This window comes from Pinus tabuliformis, chromosome 2_1 (assembly GCF_031772625.1).
Source record: "Pinus tabuliformis cultivar Carrire ecotype Pingquan chromosome 2_1, CPIR1, whole genome shotgun sequence".
NCBI classification, from domain to species: Eukaryota; Viridiplantae; Streptophyta; class Pinopsida; order Pinales; family Pinaceae; genus Pinus; species Pinus tabuliformis.
Genome location: NC_142299.1, coordinates 908,865,814 through 908,875,456, shown reverse-complemented (window position 1 = coordinate 908,875,456; position 9,643 = coordinate 908,865,814). Strand labels below are relative to the sequence as shown.

General features: G+C 36.3%; 1 protein-coding gene across 1 annotated transcript; it reads right to left on the bottom strand.

The window, feature by feature from the left end:
• Positions 1-8,432: 8,432 nt before the first annotated feature.
• LOC149203596 (peptidyl-prolyl cis-trans isomerase CYP22-like) lies at positions 8,433-9,071 on the bottom strand. The gene is made up of 2 exons (XM_089400211.1): positions 8,686-9,071; positions 8,433-8,651 (listed from the first exon to the last, which is right to left on the bottom strand). Exons 1-2 carry the CDS (start codon positions 9,055-9,057, stop codon positions 8,451-8,453), a joined length of 573 nt encoding a protein of 190 aa, XP_089256337.1. The 5' UTR covers positions 9,058-9,071; the 3' UTR covers positions 8,433-8,450.
• Positions 9,072-9,643: the final 572 nt, after the last annotated feature.

Genomic DNA, 9,643 nt, shown 5'->3' with positions numbered 1-9,643 from the left:
GTCAAGAGTTGGATTCAGATTCAAATCAGACCCTTTGATGAACCATCAAAGTGCTCTATCTCGGAGATTTGTATGAATCTCTATAATCTTAGAAGCATTGGGATTCTGCCTAGCCCTCTAGATGGATTCACATATATACCAATGTTGTTCTACATCTTTTTCTCCTCAGCTTCAGAATTCGAGGTATCGAGTGAACAATCTTGCTGCATTTCCAACCATTGTTGTTTGACTAGGTGAAACATATAAGGCCTCACGAACCAAGTTGTAAACTATGACTAAAAAGCTTCACCAATACTAAGAAAACTAATACCAACTACCTACTCTTTATGAACCCTTTGAAATTTCAAATTTTTAACTAATTTGGAAAGAAAATTGATAGGATTTTGATAAAGTACTAGGGGGAGGTTAGGGGGAGAGAACTAGTTGTATTACTGCTTTGTAGACTATTGCTTGTGGGGAATGAATCATCCTCTGGAAATAACCACCTCATTACAAAATTCATCTCTTCATCTACAAGAGTATTCTAATCAAACATTGGAACCGGTTGTTTGGGATTTCGGGTGTCCAGATTCCTTTCGAATCCTAGTGTGCTCCACTTTCTCTATGTTGTTATCTTATCACATATCCTTTAGCTCCTCCTATTTCGCTAAAATGAGGTCCTTCTCATAATTTATTATTTTGTAACTCCATCCTACCCATTTCTCTTACGTAAAACCGTAGACTACTCAACAATTCACCAATTTTTTGTAGCTCTGTTGACTTGAGGGGGCCTAACCCAGGTTCAATGTTATTTAGCCAAACAAATCCCTACACTACTGGCCCTTTCGGCATCAACCCACGAAGCGCTAACTGAAGTCTCACCTGAAGCACTATGGGGGGATGTTGGAACCAAGTTTTTGCACCCTTGATATGGATGTGATGTCAGTTTATTCCGGATATACCTACCTTTGCACAGTTTGTTTAGCCCTCTATTCCACCCTTCAGTACTTCCACGAAAGGGTACAATTGGCTTTGGCGAAGCCCTAACCTAGGGCTGATATACTTTCACGCTGCTAGGGCAACGAGCTGCGATATTTCCCAAACTACGCTAAGTATCATACTTGTCTTATTAACAGATCTTAGTTAGCTTCATGTAAATAGATGTTCTTACTTGCATTCACTTAACCACACAATTACATATATTCGCACATCATATAAGAATTATAAGTGAAATTCATACCCAATATATCCAGATGCATAAACAAGAAATAAAGACATAGAAATTGTAGAATACTTCTCTTTATTGATAATTCCAAACAATCACAGACTCGACCCGCCCTGCGCACTCAGCTGCAAGGTTCTGCACACTCAACTACGGACTTTTAGGCCTCTAGTCACTCAGCTCCAGAGCCTCTACCTACGCTACGACCCAAGACTTAGACTTCTACTTCAAAGTTATCTCTCATAAATCATATCTTCATTGCTTCGCTGATTCCTTCCCTCTTTTTAACTACTTAGAGCTTAGCTCTACTTATACAATCCCATGGTCCGCGGACCATGGGTAGATCTTCGACAGCCGACGTTACATTTCGAAAATAAGGGCGGACAACCCTATGAATCTTTAACATCTATGCGCTCTACAACCACAAAATGCAGAGTATTTACACTTGGATTACAAAATTATGACCAAAATATGGCCTTTTAGCCCCAAGAATTCCCTTGGGGGATCCCACACCCAACAAGCTCCCTTTTTCATCTCCTAATCCCTTGAAAATTATTTTCCCGCCACTCATAAGATATCCATGCCCTTCGAAGTGCCCTAAAATATCATGCCTTTTGTAACTCTTCTGCATCCATCGCAACTTCCCCTCATCTTCGGCGACTAAGCAACTTCTCTCCCATAACCCTATCACTAGTACTCAGGGTTTTATGTTTCCATGTTGGTTTCTTGGAACAACAATAATCTCTCTTCAATCATAGAATCTTGATCAAGAGGGGAACTTATTTTAAAAAACTTCCCCATAACCAATACTTAAATACTACTTCAACTTTGCAGAAGGTATGATGGTTCTCCACAACAAATTTAATAATGTAAACTTCCAAATTTTCTTGCACCCAAAATTCAATAACCCTGGTTAATTCAGTATATACCTGATGCAATGCAGCCAGATCAGTTATGGTCCAGTTTTTGAAAATTTGGCCATTACATCCGATTCCCGCTTTGATCTACAATCTACTCAACCAATTATTTAGTTCCTTAAGAAATTTACACCAGAAAAAATTGTATTGATCATATGCAGGTTATGAAAATAGGATTTCCTCCTTAACCCAATTTAAGTTCTTTTGTACCAAATAAGCTTGTTATAGGATAAATCAGTCACATTTCTCATCCCACCATTCTTGAATGCTTCCCTTGAGAATCCTTGACACCATGGTCTAGATCCCCACTAGATTTCCAAGGTCCTGACAACATAACCATTTGTTAGCAAAAATTTTTATCGTGAAGATCGAGGGTTCAACAACCGGTTGCCAATAGAAGGTTCTATTGTATTCTATAGCAACACCGACATTTTCATTCCTCTGTGAGGAGAAAAGTATCACCCGAGGCGTGGCAACACTTTTAAGTATTATAAGGGGATTTTAGATAATTATAGGATTCATATTGTTACATAAGTAATACATTGATTGCTTATCTATTTAGAGATCCTCAAATATCCTTACACACAATATATGAATATATAACATACTACTTAATGAAGAATTATAAAAAATTTGAAAGTGGATACATGGCATCAAAACATTCAATCACAGAAAATATAAGGATAACCAAACAACCTTATTCTTATATTATTTTTAAAGATAGGACCATTACAATGAATAGTTGCACAGACTGCACAAGATCTATTTCATAATTCCTCACACATAAAGAGGAGAGACTGGATTACATCATAATACATGCAAATAGATCTTAGATCTCATTCCGATAACATGTCAAATTAACTCTTTATCTCTTCTTTATTTAGCTCAATCCATGTGGATTTTATATATTTTCTCCTTTGTCTTGATCCGTGCTCACTTGATCTGGTCCAACTTGATCCCTTTGACAAAATCCGCCTGTTTTGGTCCACTTTTGCTTGATTGTTTCAAAACTGACATCTAGTTCTTTCTTCCACAACTTTGGCAAGTCCCGAATTAACTACTCCCTTTCTCCAGTTGCCACTTTCTTCCTTTTTGGTCCCACTTTCTAGCCTATTTTACCATTTACTTTTTCTGCTTCTGCTGATCATATTCACGGTTCTTTTCCAGAAAAAATTGATCAAAACTCCTCCAGAAACAAAGGACCCAACAAGGAGCTAAGATATTATCACTAGTCTCTTTCACAAGGAATGAGGGCAGTGATCCAAACATTGAAGGCATAATTGTGTGCCAGCAAGTCAGAGAGCAGGATATATAATCAACTTAGGGGGAGCTAAAAACTTGGCAGAGGTAGCCTGTGTTTAGGGGACATATTTCCACTTAAAAAATGATTAAATGGAAGGTTTTCATCCTTATCTATCCCATCTTATTAGTAGTATGATATATTGAATCAAGGGGAGAATTTCGCTCTTGGAACAACTATTAGTATGTCTTGGCACAAGTAAATAGTAGTAGAAGTAATGTGGCGTTTAGAACATCATTAGAGAAATTATGAGGTGTAAATGGGCGTCCTAAGGAAAGTTATAAAATAATAGTTGAAAAATAAAATAAGATTAGATTACCTCATCAAATTTTAGAGTGAAAAAACAAAAAAATACTTTCTCAACTAGTATTTTCAACTTATCTTCCAACAATTTTACTCAAACTTCAAGCAGGAACACTCGTTGGATGCGAAATTTAATTTCACATCCAAGGAGTACCCATGTTGAATACTTTTGATGGATCTGCTACACAAAAAATAAGAAATACATGAAAAAATGTGATTGTAATAACATGTTTTCATGTATTTCTCATTTTTCGTGTATTGAGATCATCAAAGTATTCAACATGGGTACTCCTTGGATGAAAAAATAAATTATGCATCCAAAGAGTGCTCCCAGTCAAATTTTGAGTAAAACCATAAGGAGATAAGTTGAAAACTAGTTTTTTTCATTTTTTTTATCATTTTACTATTCTACTCCAAAAGTGAATCATCCCCCATGATTGAAATCATCATATTCCATTTTATTGGTTCTTACTAAGTTGATTTTGGTTGTGCATTTTTGTTTTGAGGCCCATTTTTTACCTCAAAATTTCTCTAATGAATGTATAAGCAATTTTTTTATCTTGGTATCAACATTCTTTGGGAGAATGAGTAGCTAAATGACATTGTCATTGATGTCAAAGGGGGATAATGAGCAAACAATGGAAATTAAAAGAAAGAGGGAGAGTGAGCAGACAATGAAACTTCAACGTTATCAGAGATAGTGGGAGTTTCAACCATAAATGACCAACAATGTCTAAGTCTTTTTGCCATTAATGACAAACAAGGCGATTGTTGAGTGTGTTGGCAATTTATTATTGCCAATGATATCAAGTCTAGTCATTGATGTAAATTGAGGTCATGTTCAGGGGGAACTTATTGAGTATCTAGTCATTGATGTCAAGTGAGGTCAATTTTTGGGGGAGCTAGTTGATTTTTCATGATGTTAGTGATTTCATAGGTTGTTGAGTGTATGTGGTATATTATTTGAGTTGACATCATGAATGCATACCAGTTGGATAGATTAACTTTGTAGGCATGTCTCCTTCATTTATCTTGATCAAAATAACATGTAAAGATGTTGATTAGATAACCCTCTAAGAGAGCTTTCCAATGGTATATGGAACTTAGTTTAACTCCCTAGGAATGAAGAGAAACTTGAGCTTGAAATGTTGAAGTCAACACATGGTTCCATAGGAGACAAGGTTTTTCCTTATCCAAGCATCAAAGGGTTGACCTAAGTAGACATCAGTTGAGCTAGGTGGATTCATCTGGGCATATGAAACTATCTAAGATGCACCAAGGCATCTTGGTATTTGGTCCTCTAGGAGGGCAACATAACAATCACTAAGAAAGGTATCAAATCCCAAATTTCCCAACGAAAATAGAAGGTGGACCCCATTATGATATGGAACCATATAGAAAAAATAAGTGGTAGGATGATGATGTGGCACCCTAAGGTTAGGACATGTGGCAAGTGGATTCAAATTTTTTGGGTGGCCAATTGGACAGGTCATAGATGACACATGGTAGTAGTAGAGTAAGACACATGACAATGTGCTAACATGGAAGAGATGAGATGGCAGTGAGGTAGCATGAATGATGATGTGGCACTTTGTGGTCTTGACATGTGGTAGGTGGATTTGACATTTTTGGGTTGCTAAGTGACCCCTTTCAAGAGTGACACATGATAGTGATGTGGTGATGATGTGGAATGACAGGTAGTATGGAGATGGCATGGTGGTGACATGGCATGAAAGGAGGTAGATGATGTGGTAATGACATGTTAGATGATGTGCCACACCTCTTGATTTGTGTCAAGAAGTTGTTTTGTAAGGCTTCACAACATTAGATAATTTTAGTGTTTTTTTGTGTGTTTTGGAGTCGATAGGCAAATCCCATCTAGGTTTCTAGTGATCTAAAGGTGAACACAACATGCATCGCTACCAAATAACCAAATGCTTGATACAACCCATAACATAGGTCCCATGATCATAGTCATTCTAGCATGTAAGAGTTGATGGTTGCAAGTTATTTGACAATTGAGAATAGACTTGATTTTGGATTCCTAGATCTAGAACTTAATACAAGTTAAAGATTTTATATGACCATTTGGCTAGTTGGTGGTGCAGATGTCAATGAAAAGGTGAGTGAGGACCATACCAACCCACTTATTTCCCTCTGCTTGTGTTAATTCACTACACTCATTTTAATAAAATCAAGTTAATATGAGCAACTACCTACCTTTCTCCATTGTAATAAATATGAAGTCAATATGATTAACTCACAAGCATTGATATAGTCGAATAAAAACATTAATGTTGGAGAAAAATACAATTTTCACTTTGTTGAAGAAATTTCTCCATAAATTTTTTTGTCCCTATTCTCCACTTATGTCAAGTTAATATATTTATTTTCCTCCACTTATGTCAAGTAAATGCATTCATTTCAATAAAGTCAAGTTAGTATGGATCCCTCACAATAATTGATAAAGTCTATTAAGTCCCACAAAAATCCATTTTTCTCTATGTTGAAGAAATTTCGTCCAAATTTCTTACCCTTTATTTATCTCAAATCAAATCAATACCACCAACTCCCTCCTTTTCTCCATCTTAATAAAGTCGAAATTAATATGAATAACCTAATAAAAACATTAAAGTTGGAAAAAAATGCATCCCAGTTTTTGTTGCCCCTATGCTCCACTTGTGTCAAAATATACAATTTCCACTTTGTTGAAGAAATTTCTCCCAAATTTATTAACTCTTTTTTTTTGGTAGGTAAGCACCCACGGGGGATTTGAACCAGTGACCTATTGCAAGGAGTTCCTTAACAGTGCACCCATTCACCGTCAATCCAAAGCCTCGTGGGCTCTTAACTCTTATACTCCACTTATATCAAATTAATATATTTATTTCCTACACTTTCAATTCAATCCATTCATGTAGATAAAATTACTAATCCCTCACAAATATTAAAAAAATTATTAGTCTCACCAAAATTCATTTTTTTTAATTGAAAAAATTTCCATAAATAATTCTATCCCTATACTTTACTAATATCAAATTAATATAATTTTTTTTAATATCAATAACCCGCATTAATAAATTATATATATATATATATATATATATATATATATATATATATATATATATAGATGTAATTCAAAACATTGATAAATCCTATTAAAAACACTAAAATTAAAAAAAATTAAAAACGGTTAGAACAAAAATTACAATTTTCCTATTTTTCTAATAACACTATTTTAATTGAAACATTTCACCTGTCATAATATATATATATATATATATATATATATATATATATATATATATATATAATTCAAAACATTGATAAATCCTATTAAAAACACTAAAATTAAAAAAATTAAAAATGGTTAGAACAAAAATTACAATTTTCCTATTTTTCTAATAACACTATTTTAATTGAAACATTTCACCTGTCATGTTCCACGAGTATCTGACATTAATACGTGATGTGTTTTCTCTTTCGGACTCAAATCAACACGTCATTTGTTGTTTTTCTTTCTCCAATTTACTTTTAACATTTAACTTGTATTTGAGTTAAAAATCAACACATGTCCTGTTTACATGTTAGGGGAGGGACGCCATTACCTATGCGCCCTCCCCTTCACCTCGCCTACAACCACGTGAACCACAGCTGTTGTCGTACGATAGGTGTATGACGTGGACTGCCACGTGTTGGGCACCGTGTCAAGGTTTCAAAACACGCTTCCACACCATCTCAAGGTTTGTTTCCGCCTCATTTCTACGATGTGTTATTTCCCTTTTCGTTTTATGTTTGGGTCCGGTTGTTGGGCGAAGCCCTCCACTGACGATGGCATGGGACAACTCCAGCACTTGCGCGCTTCATCCGCCATGGTTGAGTTGATGTCGACCATTGTTTGTCGATACGCGTCCATGGTTGGAACAGGGTTTCTGTCTTTCTTGTGGTTTTTCGCCTGCAATTGTTGGTCATTCTGGACTACTGGTGGTTTAGGGTTTCCTTGGTGGTGGTTTAATTCATGCTATTTGTTGTTTGGGGAGGAGCCAGTAGCAGTTTCAGCTAGTTCGAGGTCGAAGGTTGCATTTACAGGTAATTGCAGGTTTTTGTGTTTTTTGTTTGGTTTTTTTGGTTTTTTTGTTGTCCAATTGCTAATTTCCAACTTGTTGCAGGTGTGGCAAGCTCTGGAGAAGGTCTGGCGAAGGTGTGGCGAGCTCTGGACTTGGACATGGCTTCTATCCGGTAGGATTTTAATCCTACCAGCCATTTCTGATGTGTTTTTCAACACAAAACACCTTATTGGAATTTTTGTTAACTTTGCATGGCAGGTTTTGAGGGTTTAGGGTTTTGTAGGTTAGGGGTTTAGGGTTTTGCAAGTTTCCCATCATGTCTCCTCACTCTTTTTTTGGGAAAAATTCTAAATTTTTTAAGCCTTGGTTAGGGGTTTAGGGTTTCTGCTGCTCCTCTTTTTAGTGGCTTACCTCCTCTTCTCCACTTCTTGTAGTAGCTTCCCTTCCCTCTGCTTCAGACCCTACCTTTCTTCTTCCTCCATCTCCTTGTCGTTGTCCCTTCCTCCTTCTGCCTGTTGCTACCTTCAACCCTGTCGTCTCCTCATTTCATTAAAAATTCCCTGTGGGAACGAAACAAAAGATAAAACTGAGGCTTGTCGAACTAACATCCATGAGCAAATAGATCATCCCATGACACAATATTGACAGGCATTTGGTTGTTACATTTCACCACACTCAGCAATAACACAAGGTAGCTTGGGTCGATTATGTTGCCCAGTTTGGACATTTTCAATTTTCCTCAAAACCAAGAGTCCTTCTCCTAGTACCCTCCCAAAAACCACATGCTTATTGTCCAACCAATCACATTTTACACAAGTTAAAAAGAATTGGCATCCATTAGTATTAGGCCCACTATTTGCCTGTTGTTGAGCACTTGTCATAGAAGAAATATACCATAGAGAGAAGACCAGGACCTGTATGTTTAGCGATGAAGTTTTCATATTCAAACTTGCTACCATAGATAGAGATGCATCCATTGCCATATCCCTTCACAAAATCACCAGCCTGAATCATGAAGTCCTTAATAACCTTGTGAAAATGGCAATCTTTATAGCCGATAGGAATGCCTGCTTTCCTGTATTCCCCTATGCAGAACTGCCGAAAGTTTTCAGCTATCTTGGGAACAATATCGGCAAAGAGCTCCATCTTAATACGTCCGGCTGGAATGGTGCCTATTGTTACGTCAAAGAAAACGACAGGATTCTTTGGATTTGGAGGCTTCTGGTGCCATTCGACCACCCCTGCTGCCCCTGCTCCACTTGCCATTTATGTCGATGCTACACTCCTGGGAGGTTGTAGTTTAACTGTAATATGTTTTGGGAGGTTGTTTTTCAGACTTTTTAGTCAAATATTGAACAGAAAACTATTATATGTTTTGGGAGGTTGTAATCTAACTTTTATATGTTTTGGAAGCCTGTTTTTTAGACATGTTTAGTTAAATATTGAACGCAGATCTATTATATGTTTTGGGAGGTTGTAGTTTAAGTGTTATATGTTTTGGGAGATTTTTTTTTAGACATGTTTAGTCAAATATTAAATAGAAGTTTGTAATGGTATCATACTTATTCGTCCAGAAGAAACTTGTTACTGGCAATCGTAATTTTTTTTTGTAAACTTTACACGATTTTTGAATATTTTTATTTGTAAACTCTAGACAATTTTTGAGTATCTTAAGTTTCAGATGCATTAAAATAAATTTCAAATAGCATAAACTCCTCATGAATGGATTTCGATATCCCTTGGGGGTTTTCTGATGGGGCCAGTCAAGGCCATCCTCCTCAGTGTGGAGTAAGAATTGTTCTTCACTTAAACTCCTCTCATTTCTTTTATCTCCATTATGCTCCAGGCTTTG